Source organism: Malaclemys terrapin, chromosome 9, assembly GCF_027887155.1.
Source record: "Malaclemys terrapin pileata isolate rMalTer1 chromosome 9, rMalTer1.hap1, whole genome shotgun sequence".
Lineage (NCBI taxonomy): Eukaryota > Metazoa > Chordata > Testudines > Emydidae > Malaclemys > Malaclemys terrapin.
Genome location: NC_071513.1, coordinates 17174867 through 17192726, shown reverse-complemented (window position 1 = coordinate 17192726; position 17860 = coordinate 17174867). Strand labels below are relative to the sequence as shown.

Below are 17860 nucleotides of genomic sequence, written 5' to 3'. Positions count from 1 at the left end.
GCCATTATCTAAATCATTGATGAAGATATTGAATAGAGCCAGATCCAGAACTGATCCCTGTGGGACCCCACTTGATATGCCCTTCCAGCTTGACTGTGAACCACTGATAACTCTCTGGGAATGGTTTTCCAACCAGTTATGTACACACCTTATAGTAGCTCCATCTAGGTTGTATTTCCTGAGTTTGTTTATGAGGTCATGTGAGACAGTATCAAAAGCATTACTAAAGTCAAGATATACCACATATACCACTTCCCCCTAACCACAAGGCTTGCTACCCTGTCAAAGAAAGCTATTTGATTGGTATGACACGATTTGTTTTTGACAAACCCATGCTGACTTATCACCCTATTATCTTCTAAGTTTCTGCGAATCGATGGCTTATTTATTTGCTCCATTATCTTTCCGGGTACTGAAGTTAAGCCGACTGGTCTGTAATTCCCCGGGTTGTCCTTATTTCCCTTTTTATAGATTGGCACTATATTTGCCCTTTTCCAATCCTTTGGAATCTTGCCCATCTTCCATGACTTTTCAAAGACAATGCTAATGGCTCAGACAGCTCCTTAGTCAGCAAGTTGAGTATTCTATGATGTATTTCATCAGGCCCTGGTGACAGGGAGACATCTAACTTGTCTAAATAATTTTTAGCTTGTTCTTTCCCTATTTTAGCCTCTGATCCTACCTCATTTTCACTGGCATTCACTATATTAAATGTCCAATCGCTACTAAATTTTTAGGTGAAAATGGAAACAAAAAAATCATTTACAAGTTCTGTCATTTTCACATTGTCTGATATTGTTTTTCCCCTCGTCACTGAGTCTTGACAAATCCACTCACCACTGGCAAGTAGAAGATTTTTCCTGGTGAATGGGGAACTTGCTCACCAGTTTCTGCTGCTGCAAAGCTTTTATTTAAAAGAAAAGCTTCTAGTCCTTATAGACCTTCCGTTTATTAACAAAGGAAACCAATACAGTGGGTCTTCTTGAATCTGTAGACAGCTTAAAAGAACAGAGTTTCAACTGCACAATCCTAGCCTCAGCCCAACCCAAAAAGCCAGAAGTTTCTGAGGCAGAGGGGAAAAGTCAACTCCCCTTCAAGTCACTGAGTGTGGAGCTGCTCCATAGGCAATTCGCCAGCCTCAAGTGGAATAGCCTCTGGTACTTTTTTTTTTTTTTTTTAATTCAGTGGAAAAGGCAGTGTATTTACTTTCCTGGTGCATAATCTGAAGTCAGAAATGGTACAACACTTACCATATGTGGAGCAGGAGGAATGGGGGCAGTATTCCATGTAGTTGATGTGCTTGTTTTTGCCTGCCAGTTTGTTCCGCCAGTAAGTTTCTTCTCTGTTGGCTGATTCCATTGCATGTCTGACCTAAAAAGAAATTACAGAACTAAGCTTCCCCCATGGAGTTAACAGGCTCTTGCATAAAGTATAACAACTTTGACCTGAAACTGAAAAAAATTTCTGTTTTTGAGCAGATAAACAATTAAAAATCAGAGGATCAGTAAAACGGAACACTACAGATGAAAACTCATGTAGGTAGCAGAAATTTACAGAGATTCTTATATAAGAAAATCTAATTTCCACTACTAACTTATTCCAATTATCACTGTTATCTGTGTTCTTGCTCTTACGACAGTTTCCACTGCTTTTGGAGCAAGATGAGAAGTAAACTTTCTAAACCCCATCCAATGCAATGTAGCTTAATGGTTTCTCAGAGACCATGTTACAGAAAATGATTTGCCAGAGCTATTTATTCAGTGGCTCATCTGAATTATGCCTTATCTGACCTTAACAAGCAAGACTGCTCGAATCTCCAAGTCTAATTTAGATGGTTAAAAGGATGCCACTGAACAGGTAGGCTACTTCATCCTGAGCTCTCTCTTTTTTTTTTTTTTTAATTCACACAGTATTTTTTTTTATTAACAAGGGCTGGATACATGACAGTTCTCCATCTTACAGTGATTTATTTAATCATACTATCAAATGCAATTTAGAATCTGTCCATACTATGGTTGAAAACCTATTAGTCACAATTATGTTTGAACACTGTTGCTGATAAGATTTCCTGATCAATGTAGATGGTTTTCAGAACCAAAGATCTTAATGGATCTGTGTTTCTTACATTGATGGACTATGTTTCTTAATCTATACCAAGGAGTTCTTTCAACAAGAATACATTACTTTTCACACGGCATAATTTTAAGAGCTTAGTCAAGACTACAAAAAAGAAAATCTTACTTTTTGGAAGGGGTTCCTCCAAAGCCAAGATCTGTAACAAAAAAAGATAACCCCCCCCCAAAACATGCTTAATTAGCAAAATAAGTTCTCTTTCTTTAATAGACAAGGAAAAATAAGTTAAAAAAAAAAAAAAAAAACAATCTTACACTTACTTCCTACTAAGTTCGCAAGTGATGAATCAAGGTCATTTGCTAAAATTTTTCCACTCTGCTGATTGATTAGAACGGTTCTCTGACATTGTGTTGGTACTGTTGGTTGTAATACATCCTCTAGAATAAAAACTGAAAACAGAACATAGAAATGTCATCATTAAAACAACCATATTTTGGTTGATACAGAAAACAGAAACAAACTTCCATTCTCCAGAAAGCACTATTCTCATATGACACTGTCAGTAGCTTGGGCACAATTTCAAAATGCCAAAGAGGTATTCAAGGGTTAAGCAAAATTTAGGTTAATTTTTTTTCCCTTGGAATTCTCAATTCTGTGTATAATTCTAATAAAATACTAGAACATGTATGAGTTTCATTTAAAGGGTTACAGACAGGAATTTTAGAAAGCTCCTACACTAAGATAATTTGACCTGAAAAGGTACGCAAGTTTCATACAAAGCTGAACCATTCCTGACTTTCAGTGAAAAAAAAAAAACAAAAACTACCTGACAGAGTAGTGTTACAAAGTAATCTAAAAGCATTCTGTCACAAAAGCATGGTAACATGATACTTCCTTGGGCAAGTTACTATTAATAACTTTTGCATATAAATTGTAAAAAAAAAAAAAAAAAAAAATCTTCACCTTTCAAGATGACATCAAGCTACTAATGACCAGCAGAAACTGTATTAAAATATTTGTGCACAGAATGTGTCATCCATTATATTACCTTTACCCAGATTTAAAACTGTTTGCAAGAACTAAATATCGTGTCTTATCCCTCAAACACAATAATCATGTTTGAGATAAATATAACATGCTTCAAACAGAACTAACAACACAGCTTTTATGCAACAACACTACTATTCAATGTTAAGTGTTTAAAACAGTTTGATATGTAAACTTACCCATTAAGAGACATCCAGTGGGCCACAATGGGGGGAAAGGGGAGCGAAGGGGAGAGAGAAGAGACATTACACAATGTTTTAGATGAATCAGAGCTAGTTAAGTATTCTATTTTTACAGTAGAATTCAAACAAGCTAGCTATTATGAAAGTGATTATTTGTTAAATTACCAAACCTATGTTCAATTTATAAGTTCAATTTTGCATTCTCAGCAGTCATCTTAAGTTTGTTAATGTAAGATAGTTTTTACCATTTATGGTCCTGTACTCATGTGCCGTTGACTTTCCTCCAAAGACAGCATCAAAATCCACATTAATTATGGAAGAGGTGGTGCTCTGAGAAGCTGAATGAAGAGGAAATCCTAAAATATAAATTTAAAAATGATTAGATATACAGTAAAGCCATCTGTACAGTCCAACTGTAATGAGCCCAGAAAGCTAAAAAAAAGTTATCAATTGCCAAAGGAGAACACACAAGTGTATGTAGGTTTATGACCACTAAATTCATCTTCATGCAAAAAAAGAAAGGAAATGTAGATTGGAGAGAAGAGAATAATAAAAAACCTGAACGTTAATTGTTACCACAGACTTGAAATTGTGTTTCAAGAATAAAAAGGAAGAATCCAGTATCTACCAAATATATAGCAAATCATCCGGAAACCTCAATTAATATGTTAATTCCTGAATTTTAAAGAATTATGTCTAAAGGAATTTTGAGAGAAAGGCAGTAAAAAACAATGAATGCAGAAATGTTTGGATACTTGATCACATCAAGCAGAGAAACAAAAATAAACGATACTTTCAAATCTAGAAATATAATCAACATTTAAAAAGTGAATATTTACTTGCATTACGAGATCTGAAGTTACAATATAATTATTTGGTTGAAATTATGGCAATCCAAAACAGTTTTTATTAGGGCTGTCGATTAATCGCAGTTAACGCACGCAATTAACTAAAAAAAATTTAATCGCAATTAATCACAGTTTTAATTGTAATGTTGTTAAACAATAGAATACAAATTGAAATTTATTAAATATTTGGGATGTTTTTCTACATTTTCATATATTGTGTTCTGTGAAATTGAAATCAAAGTGTATATTTTTATTATAAATATTTGCACTGTAAAAATAACAAAATAGTATTTTTCATTTCACCTCATACAATTACTGTAGTGCAATCTGTCATGAAAGTGCAACTTACAAATGTAGATTTTGTTTGTTACATAACTGCACTCAAAAACAAGAATCTAAAATTTCAGAGCTAACAAGTCCACTCAGTCCTATTTCTTGTTCAGCCAATCACTATGACAAACAAGTTTGTTTACATTTACAGGAGATAATGCTGCCCGCTTCTTATTTACAATGTCACCAGAAAATGAGAACACGTACATGCAAGGTATTTACATGCCAGATATGCTAAACATTCGTATGCCCCTTCATGCTTCGACCATCATTCCAGAGGACATGCTTCTATGCTGGTGATGCTTGTTAAAAAAAATAATGTGTTAATTAAATTTGTGACTGAACTCCTGGGGGAGAATTGTATGTCCCCTGCTCTGTTTTAACTACATTCTTCCACATATTTCATGTTATAGCAGTCTCGAATGATGACCCAGCATATGTTGTTCATTTTAAGAACACTTTCACTGCAGATTTCACAAAACACAAAGAAGATACCAATGTGAGACTTCTAAAGACAGCTACAGCCCTCGACCCAAGATTTAAGAATCTGAAGTGCCTTCCAAAATCTGAGAGGGATGAGGTGTGGAGCATGCTTTCAGAAATATTAAAAGAACAATACTATGATGCGCAAACTACAGAACCTGAAGCACCAAAAAAGAAAATCAACCTTCTGCTGGTGGCATCTGACTCAGATCATGAAAATGAACATGCATCGGTCCGCACTGCTTTGGATTGTTATTGAGCATGGACACATGTCCCCCGGAATGGTGGTTGAAGCATAAAGGGACATATGAATCTTTAGCGCATCTGGCACACAACACTGGCTATGATAGTGGCATGAGACTGACTGTTCTCACTTTCAGGTGACATTGTAAACAAGAAGTAGACAGCATTATCTCCTGCAAATGTAAACAAACTTGTCTGTCTGAGCGACTGGCTGAACAAGAAGTAGGACTGAGTGGACTTGAAGGCTCTAAAATTTTACAGTTTTATTTTTAAATGCATTTTTTTGTATATAAAATTCTACATTAGTAGGTTTAACTTTCATGATAAAGATATTGCACTACAGTACTTTTATTAGGTGAACTGAAAAATACTATTTCTTTTCTTACAGAGCAAATACTTGTAATCAAAAAATATAAAGTGAGTATTGTACACTTTGTATTCTGTGTTGTAATTGAAATCAATATATTTGAAAACATAGAAAACATCCAAAAATATTTAAATAAATGGTATTCTATTATTATTTAACAGTGCGATTAATTGCACGATTGGGCTGTCAAGCGATTAAAAAAATGAATCGCGCTTATTTTTAATATTAGAAGGGATTAGAAACATACAAAGAGTTATGCAACCCAGTTTGCTTTTACTATTGTCTCCATTTGGAAAGAAATTAGAGGATGTTTTACCACTAAACTGTTCCACTGTTTGTTTGGATGTAAAGGTGGAAGAGACGAAAGGAATAGTAGATTTTACAGCTTCTTCAACTGGCTTCATGTCAAAGATGTCCAGATGGGATGGAGAACCAACACAACCATTTGAGGACGAGAAAGGACCTTTCAGATATAGCAGTAAGTAATAAAAAAAGGAAAGAAGAGAATCTAGAGTTCAAATAGCACACAGAGAAGCACAGAGATGGTGAACATCACAATATGAAAGTTTCCCAGAACTAGGGTTAAGCAAACTTATTTGAAATTAATTTCTAGCTATACGTTTTCCCACATGGCGTTCTGCCCAACTCAGACAGTTTTACTGAAACTCATACCAGTTTCCTTGCCTCAAGGGACAATATTTAATTCTGATGTTTTTTACATCATCATTCTATTAAAAAAAGGACATTTACTCACCTGTGAACTGAATTCCCGGAAGGCATTATCTATGGAGACTGGGCCTCCAAGCTTAGCAAATGACACTGTGATCATTCACAGCTCCACTGACTAAAACTACCAGTTTTAGCTGTAGCAACATTTCCTTATTTAAGTGTTTATAAAAACTGCACCTTGTTAGTTAACAAGTTCTTCCTTCAGGTAATTCAATGGCAGTTGTGCATGTGGAAGCTGAAGTAACTGAAGTTAACGAGAGATGCATGTCCATATGGAAGGACAGAATTTGGCCCTGTGTTTTCCCAGTTAAATTTGCTTGGTTTACGATGAAGTATCAATTTTTACTATAATCAAAAATTGCAAAGCCAATTGCTATAGCTGCAATGGAGCAAGCTGTAATCTGCTCTACTTCACAGATTATCACTAAAACAGTCATCTAAATTTTAATTCCATAGCTTTACTATGGATCTACTAGAACTAGAAGAATGCTCCTCAAGCCCATTGTTTGCAGTAAAAGAATAAAACCAACTCTAGATTTCACATATTTCTTGTCAAAGAAATAAACTTTTAAGTTTGCAAATTTAAACAGGAGTTTGTTAACTGTGCTCCAAATTTGTTTTCTGCCATAACAGAATAACGTGTAATTTCTCTAAAATACAGAATGCAATGCTCTTTAATGCATTTAAATTTAATGTCAACTCTAAGATGACCAGTCTCATCTCTTATCAAGGTAAGAAGTAATATTTGGATTTCTGGCAGTTAACTGAACATACAACTTAATCTTTAAGCATGAGTTTTTGTTTTAGTCAGACAACGATAACTGATGAATTCGCAGATGCTAAGAATATTATCTATTCTGTTAAACCACAATAGTAACTTACCTCCCCCCCACGCATTGCTTGCTGATGTTGCTATAGCTGGAGTACTCTGTACAGTTGGAACAAATGCAGGTTGAAGATCAAAGAGATCACTGGAAAGGTTAGGCATGCTGAAAATAGAGAGAAAAAATATGAGCTACACAAGTTGATTATTAAGCAGCATTTGGTCTGTTATCCGATTTAAATTTCCTAAGCAGATTAAGCAAGAATGGAGGTTGTTTTTTTTTGTTTTAAAGTGTCTGCACATACGTCCCAACTCCTAGAAATACCAACAGCTAAGAATATACCCAATATGCATTTAATGCAATTTTTGAAATATGTGGTTTGCACAAAATATTTTTGTTTGCTACAGCTGCCAAGATTCAATTTCATTTTACTGGACCATTAGAATTACAGAGCTAATGCATATGTTTCCAAGTTTACTTTTCTGCAAGTCATAGTGAAGGCCAAGAATGGTGCTACAGGACATGACATAACCCCTCCTCCCCCACTCTCAAGTGAAGCATTTAAATCTGGTATCTAATCTAATATCAAGAAAATCTCACAGTCCGCCATAAGATTATTCTGACTCTTGAGAAATATATTCTGTAAAGTTTATCTGTGCCTTTCAATTTTTCAGGCAATTGGCCAAGGCAGTGTTTTATACTTGCTTAGGGAAGAAAGTGTCCCTCACCTACTGGTTGTAGGTGCTGGTGCTGCGAAGAGGTCAACAGCTGTAGTGGTATTCACACTTTTCCCTGATAAGGTGCTTGGAGATGCTGATGTAGAAGTGGAATTTGATACCACAGAAATCTCTTTTAACCGCTGCTCCTGAAAGATAAATTGAGACATACTAATTCATTTAAATTTAGCTGTACTAGCTATTCAATCTTCAAAAGTACTATTTTTCAAGAAGGATTTTTAGTAATAAAGGCTTGATTAACACCAATCATATATTCTTTTGGGATGCCCAAGAAACTGAAATATAGCTAGCTGAAATGTTAAGGGAAAAGTGGAAATGTTTCTATTAAACCAATCTCAAAATTATGTTGAAACATCAAGAATCTGACAAAAAACAAATGCCAGGATGTTTAGTTTTGAAGATAGCACACCATACTTGGCTCATGCTGTTGGTCCCATAGTACATGCTTATTGTCTACTGTGGCATACATTTATATAACACCTATCACTGTAGGATAGGCATACGCTTTACAGTGTTTAGATTACAAACATTTGCTAAGTAAAAGGAACTAACTTCTCCTGCAAGGAGGTTCCTGACCTCTGGAACATTCCAAAGTTACATAAATATTATGGTCCAGGCCCAGCAGGTAGCTAACACTAGATAGAGGTCTATCTTTATAACCTATCCTGTATAGGGTGGAGACAAACTGATTATGAATACACATCTCCAAAAACTTGTTTGTACTAGACACATTTCTGATGATTATCTACTTTAGGTTTTTATACTTCTGTCCATCACTGTTAAATTTGACAGCGTTCGAAGTTCCTAGCAGACTTCATGGAGTCTACCCCTCCTTCCTTTTCCTGACAACAGCTCTGCTTGGGTGCATGTTTGTTTCTGAAATACCATTTAAGTAAATGGAATCTCTTTTCGATGTATGTCAATGGGCATTTTGAAAAATAATTGAGAGTTATTTGAAGAAGAAAAAAACAAAAACATGTTGATAGTACTAGGAGAGCTGTTCATTCCAAAAGGAAACTGCCAGCAAAATTTTATTTTTGCATTTAATTAAGATCTCTGCTCCATATCAATTATTTAACCTGCCCCCTTCTCCCATATAAAGGGAAATCTAGACCAGTCAGCCAGCAACCAAGCCTAGATTTCTAATATAGCAAACCAACCCACAAGTCCTACCAAACTTGATGGCAAATTCCAAGTACAAAGAAGTGCTCCTTTTTTTGCGCCCCCCCCAGTTAATTAACAACAATAAGACAAAAATGCCCCAAAGATACTCATCAACTGCCTAGCTCACTTCATCTCACCAACCATGTGTCTATACTATCTATGTCTCTCTATATTACACCACATTCCCCAGAGAGAGCTGCTGCAAAAATAGGATTTTGAGGGACTAATGTCCAGTTCTCCAACAATAGTGGGATGTTCCCATGGGGGCCTCTGAGCAAGTAACAGAGAAGGAAGGAAGGAAGGAACTCATTTTCCTGAGACAGGCCACTAGTTTGTCAAAACTGTAATTTAACAAGGACATAAGATGTGCCCTGGGATTGAAAAATAAACTGTGCTGCAAAATTAACTCTCTTTCTCCTTTCTATATTTTCATGGACGGGGAGTCAACTATTGTCCTGTCCACATTGGAGCATTATGAGTAGCAATATGGCTGTTGCTCCAGGATTCTAGCTTATGGGGACAGAAATCTGTTTCCTAGAGCTATACTTGCTAAATCATCCTAAATATAAAAACCTATGTGGACAACATGTATTCTGACAAAATGTGTACCCAATCTATTTTAGAAGTATAAGTGAATAAAGTGTTCAGATTTTAGTTATCAAGTTATGCAATCATGATAAGAGCCACCATTTACTGGAAGTCACCATGCTTCCTGGTCCCATTGAAGTCAGTGGAAGTTTTTCCATTGACTTCAATGGGGCCAGGATTCCACACAGAAAATATGTAAGCATCGGGTCCTGGAACACCAATCCTTAAAAGACAGATACCTTAAGTGCTTGCAGTCTAGCTTGTTCTTCTTCCAAAGCTTGCTGTTTCTCTTTCTCATCCATTTTGCTAAATGACATTCCTGTGTTGGCAAGTGTGGAAACAGCACTGGATAGGGTGCTCGCTCTAAAATAAAGTTTCATCAAGAGAATGATTTTTTAAATTGTGACCTTTAATTAGCATCCAAAAGGCACGAAGTGCTACACAGATAGTATCCTATGTGTCTCTGGACTCAGCACTAAATATAATCACCGTTTGGTGAGGAAGAACAGCAAACACATAATACTGTACATTTTGGGGCAAGCGTAGAGAAGGGGACAAGTGTAGAATTAATTATATTTTTCTATAGTTTCAGCTGAAGAGATATCAGATCAATAATCAAGTACAGAATTTCATATAGATGTTTGTGATTTTGCCACACAATTTACATACCTGCTGTAAATATGATACTTTAAAGAAGTGGAACAAAATTCAAATGGCATACATAAACAGGTGTGTGTTAGTATTTTATATTGACATGGGAAACAGCACTTTTAAATCTGTGAGGATCTATCTAGCTTGCATGCACCCACACACACTTGATGCTGTAGAGCCAAATCCTCCCAGCTACTTGTGAAAATCTGAGGTAAGAGGCTCAAGCGATGACTCTGCTGCAATGCAGAACTGTGGATTTCTGCGAAATATGCACATCTGTGTTGACTTCATCTCTCAAAAAAGGGGTTTGCCAAAAAAGGGTGTTTTGTCCAACTATCACAAACACTGATGGTACATATTATTGTATCTTTTGGTGAAGGAACTAAAACTATACCCATCTCTTCCTCACCTCATCATTCAAGTGACAACGCATCTTTCAGTAGGAAGAATAAATGGACTTGCCATCATCCCATCCAAAAAGCACAGCTTGGTAAGGAGCCAAATGGGGACAGTGGTGTGAAACATCATAACATGCCCCATTTTAAGGTGGGGAGGTAGTTAGCCATTCAGAATTCTATTAGCATGATTTTTCTGCCATATATGTGGCAAGCATGGCTTACCTATCAGTGCAGCAAAAGCAACATGGTATTCCTGATTAGTGGCTGTCCTATGAAGGCTGGTTACTGGCGATTAGCACAATGGAATTTGGTTAGCATACCAAAAATATCATATGATCAATTGCAAGCACTATCTCTTACAGAAAGCTGCAACTTCTTGGTAACTAAATAGGACCTGAAACTGTGTCCAGCAGAGGATTTGCATTTTTAACCCATGAGTAATAAGCAATAGTTTTGGAATAACATGTCATGAACAATCTTAAAAACTAATGGCCGTGCTCTTCAATTTCTAGCATGACTATGATTCTAAGTTTGTATACCATGCTCTTGATCATCACCATGCTATCTGAGCAAGTGTAACCATGGTGTCTGGCTTTTGAGTTCAGATAATGCTAATCACAATTAGGAAGCTATGCTAGGTGCATTCGGGCAAGGTGGAAGTAAGAAGCAAATTTTGCATTTGACAATCAATCAGATCCCAGAACACAAATTTAGTACCATAGCGGGGTCTGGATTTACCTACTGGTTGAAGTCTACCACATGCTGTGAGACTGCAGGACATGGAAACACGTTCACATAGCCCAGGGATTGGCAACCTTTGGCACGTGGATCGCCAGGGTAAGCCCCCTGGCGGGGCGGGCCTGTTTGTTTACTTGCCGCGTCCAGAGGTTCAGCCAATCCCAGGCCAATGGGGGCTGCGGGATAGCCTATCGACATAGGAGGCACAGGAGGATCTGAAGTAACATCAGTTACCCTGCCTGTGTGCAAGGATGAACAGGCAGTAGTGAGAATGGTCCACATACATCTGACAAGAGAAATTTGCCCTTAAAGATTACTATTTTCCTGCACTCCCACAACAACAGTGGGAGAGGAGATAATTTCCATAAACACATTCCCAACTCTATGCATCCATCTCTTACACCTTCTGCAACTCATTAAATCTCTATTTAAAAATCAATACAAGCTACTACATGTGGCCTCAGCTCAGCACTTTGCTACTACACTTCTATGTTAAAACTAGGGTTACCATACATCTGGATTTTCCCGGACATGTCCGGGTTTTTGGTCCTCAAATCCCCATCCGGGAGGAATTTCCAAAAAGCCAAACATGTCCGGGAAAATAGGGAGGCATGGTAAGGGGACCGCCTCCTCCCCGGGCTCCAACTTTCCCGGCTCCCATCACTCGCCAGGGCCAAAGCAACTTCCCCAGCGCAGCAGCAGCAGCCAGAGCTGGCGGAAGAGGCGGCTGCGCGCTCGGATGCCGCCCGCCACCTCTGTGCCCCACAGATTGGGGGAGTTGGTAGTTTTGCTGCAGCCACTCACACTCGGGCAAAAGATACTCGGGGGACCCCGAGTGCGAGTGGCTGCAGCAAAACTACCAACTCCCCCGATCTGCAGGGGCACAGAGATGGTGGGCGGCATCCGAGCACGCATCCGCCTCCTCCCCGGGCTCCAGCTTTCCCGGCTCCCACCGCTCTCTACCGCAGTGGGGGCCGAAGCAACTTCCCCAGCACAGCAGCAGCCGGAGCCCGGGGGGAGAGAGGGAATGCGGTGACTTTGGGGAAGGGGCAGGGAAGGGGCGGGGCCAGGGCCCCATAGAGCATCCTCTTTTTTTCCAGTATTGAAATATGGTAACCCTAGTTAAAACGCACAGTTTAACAAGGAGTTTGGGGACACAAAGATAAGCATGTAGGTGAAGTTATGTGTTTTTGTCACTAAAGAAGAACATTTAATGTACATTCAAGTAATATCCTCTACTAACAGAGCAACACGATTCATAAAACTTTAGTCTATGCTTTCCACACTTACTAGAAAAGGAAAACAAATTGTTTGCTTCCACTTACTTTTAGGAGGATGCGAGTATCTCAAGGAAGACCTCAAACTTACCGATACTCAAAATACCTCAGTACAAAGAGAATTAAAATTTAAGACACCTTTGTGATCCACTTGATGCTTACCTGCTAGCAGCTGAGACTTCTTTTGTTTTTTTCCCCTCTAGAGAAGCCAAATGCTGTTCCAATGCTTCAAGCAAGCTGCTGGGTGCCTAAAGTTAAAGTTCTCGTAAAACATCTGCTTGACAACAATGCATTATCATCTTGTGTACAGATTAATTCCCCCATCCACCAACTAAACAATTATGCATTTCTTTTTGGATCATACACTTGAATTCGATTTGCAAGATTCATTCTTTGGCAATATCCCTTTTTCAATCAAAATAGGAAACATGATCACTAAATGCTGGGTTACGAAACAGAAGTTCCACCAAATTGGACACATGTATAGAAGCAAAGATTGAAATTTTCTGGCAACAGCATTAGCTGTGCTAAGCACTTTAGTAACAAGGCAGGTCAGTTAATTATACTCCGCTCTAATTAGCACGCCCCAAAACTGTGAGAGTGCTTACAGAAAGTGTTAATTCTCTAGCTACAGTAGCAAAAAAAAGGCAGGATATACTTTCATTTGTCTGAAATCATAAACAAATTTAAATCATATGATAAATCCTTACAACCAAAAGCCCCCAGTGTATCTCAGTACAACGGGGAATTACCTTTCAGAAACTGAAGTATGATCCACATAACCACTTTATTGGAAGCAACAAAACAGTTTTACTGCACTCACACTAACATAGAATATTAATAGCTATTCCTTTACCACTCATATCTTTGTGTCAAGTTAACATTCCCTCCCTCTTTTCTCAGATCCATCTGTGAACTAAATCAACACAGGATACCAGCAGTTCTTATAATCTAGCCATTAAAACTGACCATAAGGTGATAGTTTTCAGTCAGGACAAAAGTGTTATACATGAAATGTTCTTAATTTTTTTTTTTTTTTAAAGCAGACTTCTCCAGCATTCCACTATCTCTAACAAAAAGCTAGGTTTTAAAATGCCATACTACAAATTTTTTTAAAAAGTGAAATAGCTCAACAGTAGACATCAGTAAATGTGTTTAAAATAGCACAAATAAATTTACAAATTCTTTCTATATCTGGAAACTTTAATCTCTCTCTGAAGTGCTTAAGATTGAGTGAATGAGGCATCTGAACTACTGACAAATGGATGAACAGAAGCCAGCAGCTAATAAAGTAGAAGAATAAACCACACCAAAACCCAGTGCGGATTTAGTTCTTAGTAAGATGTAAGAAAAAGTAGCCAGCCACTAATTAAAAGCCTTGTCTACATGGGCAAAAGTTGGTGCCTTTTTTCATTCAAGTTAGTTTAACTCAATTGAAATTTCCCCTCAACACTGACTGACCCACAATTTAACACCTTTAACAATGTTTCAGATGATCCTAGCCTTTCTCAAACACCTCCTTAAAAATAAACCTGCCTTTAAGGGCAGGGCTGCTAGTCTGGCTTTGGAGGGAGAATTTTCTCTCCACTGTTTTATAGGTAGGACTCTCGGTTGTCAACACAGCCACGGCTCCATAAATTGACTGGATTATAATAGACATGGACTCTCACAAACAAGAGAGCAAATCCAAAAATGGGAGTTTCTTGGCCAGTTACAAGTCCTCATCTTTGGTCTCTAGAGATCTGATGGCCACATCTACAGCTGCCTATGAAGTACATACCAATAAATCGTTGAGAGGAACCAACAAGTGTCTAGACTGGTACAGAAGATAAAAACACATTCTGTCTGTTGATCCACTTAGACCAGGCAAAGAGAAAAACTATTTCAAGAAATCCAGATTTCTAAAAGAGTGTTAATACAGGTTTTACTCACGTTGCCTGAACATGATTTTAAAGACAGGTTTACCTACAGGACAGGGTTTGAATAGAAATACTTTGTAAAGAAAGTCTTGTAACTGCTTTGTTTGGTTTCCCTTCTGCCTGTTTACTGGTAAGTGTTCTGCTGTTCTCTTTTGATCCAATACCATGTTAGTATCTGATGCAGGTTCTAAATAGAAATTAGTAGCTGTATAGTGTCCCTCCTCCCCCTCAAAAAATCCTCTCCCCGCCCCATTAGAAGAGGCCCTTCTAAGAAAAACAGATGAAACTCACACCCCCTACATATGTCCCTCAAGAAGTCTACGAGACATGCTAAACATACACAGTGGTAGTAGGGGATTCGAGCATCAGAAACATAAGCAGGTGCAAATACCTCCAAAGTGTTAGACTATTTGATATCACAAGTTATTATGATAGTCTTTTAAAAGGAATCACCTACAGTGATGGATCATTTTGATACAAGACAGCTAAGGTTAACTCAGCAAAAAAGTAATATTGAAAATGTGGTAGAATGTATAATACAATCATGGAAAAAAGCCTTGCTGGAATGGTAGCAAGGTTAAAAGTATTCTTTCTGCTATGGCTTTGTCCTAAACAAGGACACACTGACAACGAACATACAATTGGTTAAAATTAAGTTTTGGAAAAGCAGGCAAATGCTGAGGAACACACAGATTGAACTATTCTCTTTGGGACAACAGACGCACATATGAAACTGTCTCACGGTAGGGCTAAGACAATTCTGGGTAGACTGGGGCGGGGTTTATGTGAAGGGGAAGGAATAGCAATCCTTAAGTTTCAGCAAAGAGAGAGGAGTACATCCATTACAAAATAAAATCTACAATATACCTGTGGAAGCAGCCTAAAGCAAAATGCGAGAGTTGGAATATCTGCTACTGGGAGAAAACCAAGACAGTTGGCATTTCCAAAATATACTGGAAAAGAATACTTATTTTCTGCCAAAGTGGTGTCTTAGCAAAAGTGAAAGGTGTAGAGATGGGGGTGGGGAGAGTAAGGGAGAGCCAATACCTAAAATATTCCATTTAGATTATCAAAAGAAAATTGTGAGTAGAGGCGACCACAACACAGAACAAATGGGGGTAGGATTCCTGCCTCCTGAACAGATAAATTATGATAAAATTGGAATGTTATTGCGGATCAGGGAGGCAATAAGATTTACTAGTAATAATGGGTGAGTTCAGCTTCCAAAATATAAATGGTTAAAAGTTCCTTATGGACATTGCTTGGAAAAAATACCCATGTATGCCTATCTCAGAATAAGAAAGAGTAAGAACAACATGGTCAAACAGCAAGTAGAGTTGGAGACAAAGACACAAAATATCAAAAAGTGGCAGAGCAGAACTTCAGTGGGTAATATGTAGATTAAGAGCCAAATTTTCATTTCAGCCTAACTAGATCATCATTTTCATCAATTTAGATTACGTAAACATAACTAACAGTACCCGCAAATGAAGGATTTAAGTGATCTAAAAAATGGAGGCTATGTTTTGAAAGTCTGGTCCTAACAAATCTTAAAAGAAAATTTAAACAGATAGCTAAAAACGACTCAATAAAATGTACCATGCAAATCTATTAGAGAGTCCATGAATTCACTAGGGAATGAAGGGTCAGAGACACAGGTATCAGATGAGGTGCTAAACCACACAAGAAAACTGCAATATATCACTAGCACTATATGGTAGTCACCTGAGAGTTCTAAAGTAAGTGAACTACTAAGAAAAATACTAGAAAGACATGATTTAACAGTAGCTGACCTTTTTAAAGGTTAAGTTTGGCCAATACTTTACTCGTCATTTTTTGAAGGAGTTAATCTAGAGGAGGGGGAGAGTGGTAAGGGAACAAAATTAGATTATGACAATTTATTTGGGTTAGTCAAGACTAGGGAAGACTTTGAAGAACATTAGAATAACCTAACAAAACAAGTTAACTGAACAAATGATGGCAAAGAAAACTCAATATTGACAATTACAAGATACAAGTATTGCATGGAACAAACAATTCAGTCAATAGATTTTTAGTCTTAAACTTTATTAAAGGGATTTGGGCGTATTGCTGAAAATATGTTTTGAACATGCAATAACAAGCCAAAGACATTCCTTAAGATAGTAGGGTATTAAGAAGTGAATAGAGTGTAATACAGAAAATAATGCTATTATGCCTCTAGATTATATATCTTCATCTCGGTGACTGTATTCATATTTGGTCTCTTAATTACAAATAACGAAGTCCCCAAAAAGGGTAATGAATATTAACAACATTGATAGGGGTGGGAAATTTTCACAAAGATAGATCAGAGACTAGTGCTATTTAGTTTGTAAAAGAAATTAGCACAAGATCAGATGGAGGGATACTGTACAGAACAATGAATGGCACAAAGAAAGACAGTTAGGTGCTGTAATAACACTTTCCATAATAAAATAAAAAGGTCTGTTCTTATAAGGATGGTCAATGTTCCTCTAAATTGATTATATATATCGATTCCATCTGTACTGTCCCTACTCCAGTTTATCAAGACTCCAAGAATCAACCTAGTTTATTCTGCCTTGTAAATTATCCTCACCACCCGATTTCCCAGTGTCTCCCATCATTAAAGTTTTTGGGGGGCAGGGACTTTCACAGAATCATAGAATATCAGGGTTGGAAGGGACCTCAGGAGGTCATCTAGTCCAACCCCCTACTCAAAGCAGGACCAGTTCCCAGATTTTTAAAAGGTCATCAAGTCCAGCCCCCTGCCTTCACTAGCAGGGCCAAGTACTGATTTTGCCCCAGATGCCTAAGCGGCCCCCCTCAAGGATTGAACTCACAACCCTGGGTTTAGCAGGCTAATGATCAAACCACTGAGCTATCCCTCCCCCCATTTCTGTGCATATCTTACAGTGCTGAACATATGGCTGGTGCCAATATAAATATCAGTAGATCTACACCGTTATCTTTGGGGACCTTGGAAAAGCTTCCATAGCTGAGTAACAAAGCTTAAGATACAGGTATGTACTGCTGTGTAACTTCTATCAAACCTGTTGCTTGAATGGAGTTGAGTGTTTTCCCCAAGATGTGGCACAGTATGCCTGTGTACTTGAGAGGCAGATTGACAAAGGATTCAAAGGAAAAACTTCTGTTTTAGTAAAAATATCCCTATAAACCAGATAAACTTCACTGCTTTAAAACAGAACTCTTATTTAAAGAACTGCAGAACTTTTTAAGAACTGTGTACATGTAACAATCT

The 17860-nt window shown here is 37.6% G+C and overlaps 1 protein-coding gene across 4 annotated transcripts in view; it reads right to left on the bottom strand.

Annotated features, from left to right (window-relative positions):
• The window catches only part of LOC128843219 (phosphatidylinositol-binding clathrin assembly protein-like), a 58233-nt gene that overhangs the window by 10695 nt on the left and 29678 nt on the right, over positions 1–17860 (bottom strand). For 2 of the 4 annotated variants that reach the window (XM_054039859.1, XM_054039860.1), the window contains exons 9-17: positions 12842–12927; positions 9855–9978; positions 7855–7991; positions 7185–7291; positions 5890–6036; positions 3548–3658; positions 2394–2510; positions 2242–2272; positions 1251–1371 (exon numbers count right to left, since the gene is read on the bottom strand). In XM_054039859.1, the coding sequence (XP_053895834.1) occupies positions 1251–1371; positions 2242–2272; positions 2394–2510; positions 3548–3658; positions 5890–6036; positions 7185–7291; positions 7855–7991; positions 9855–9978; positions 12842–12927 (981 nt within the window). The remainder of the gene's footprint in view (positions 1–1250; positions 1372–2241; positions 2273–2393; positions 2511–3547; positions 3659–5889; positions 6037–7184; positions 7292–7854; positions 7992–9854; positions 9979–12841; positions 12928–17860) is intronic. The other 2 variants (XM_054039861.1, XM_054039862.1) reach the window with 1 other exon arrangement.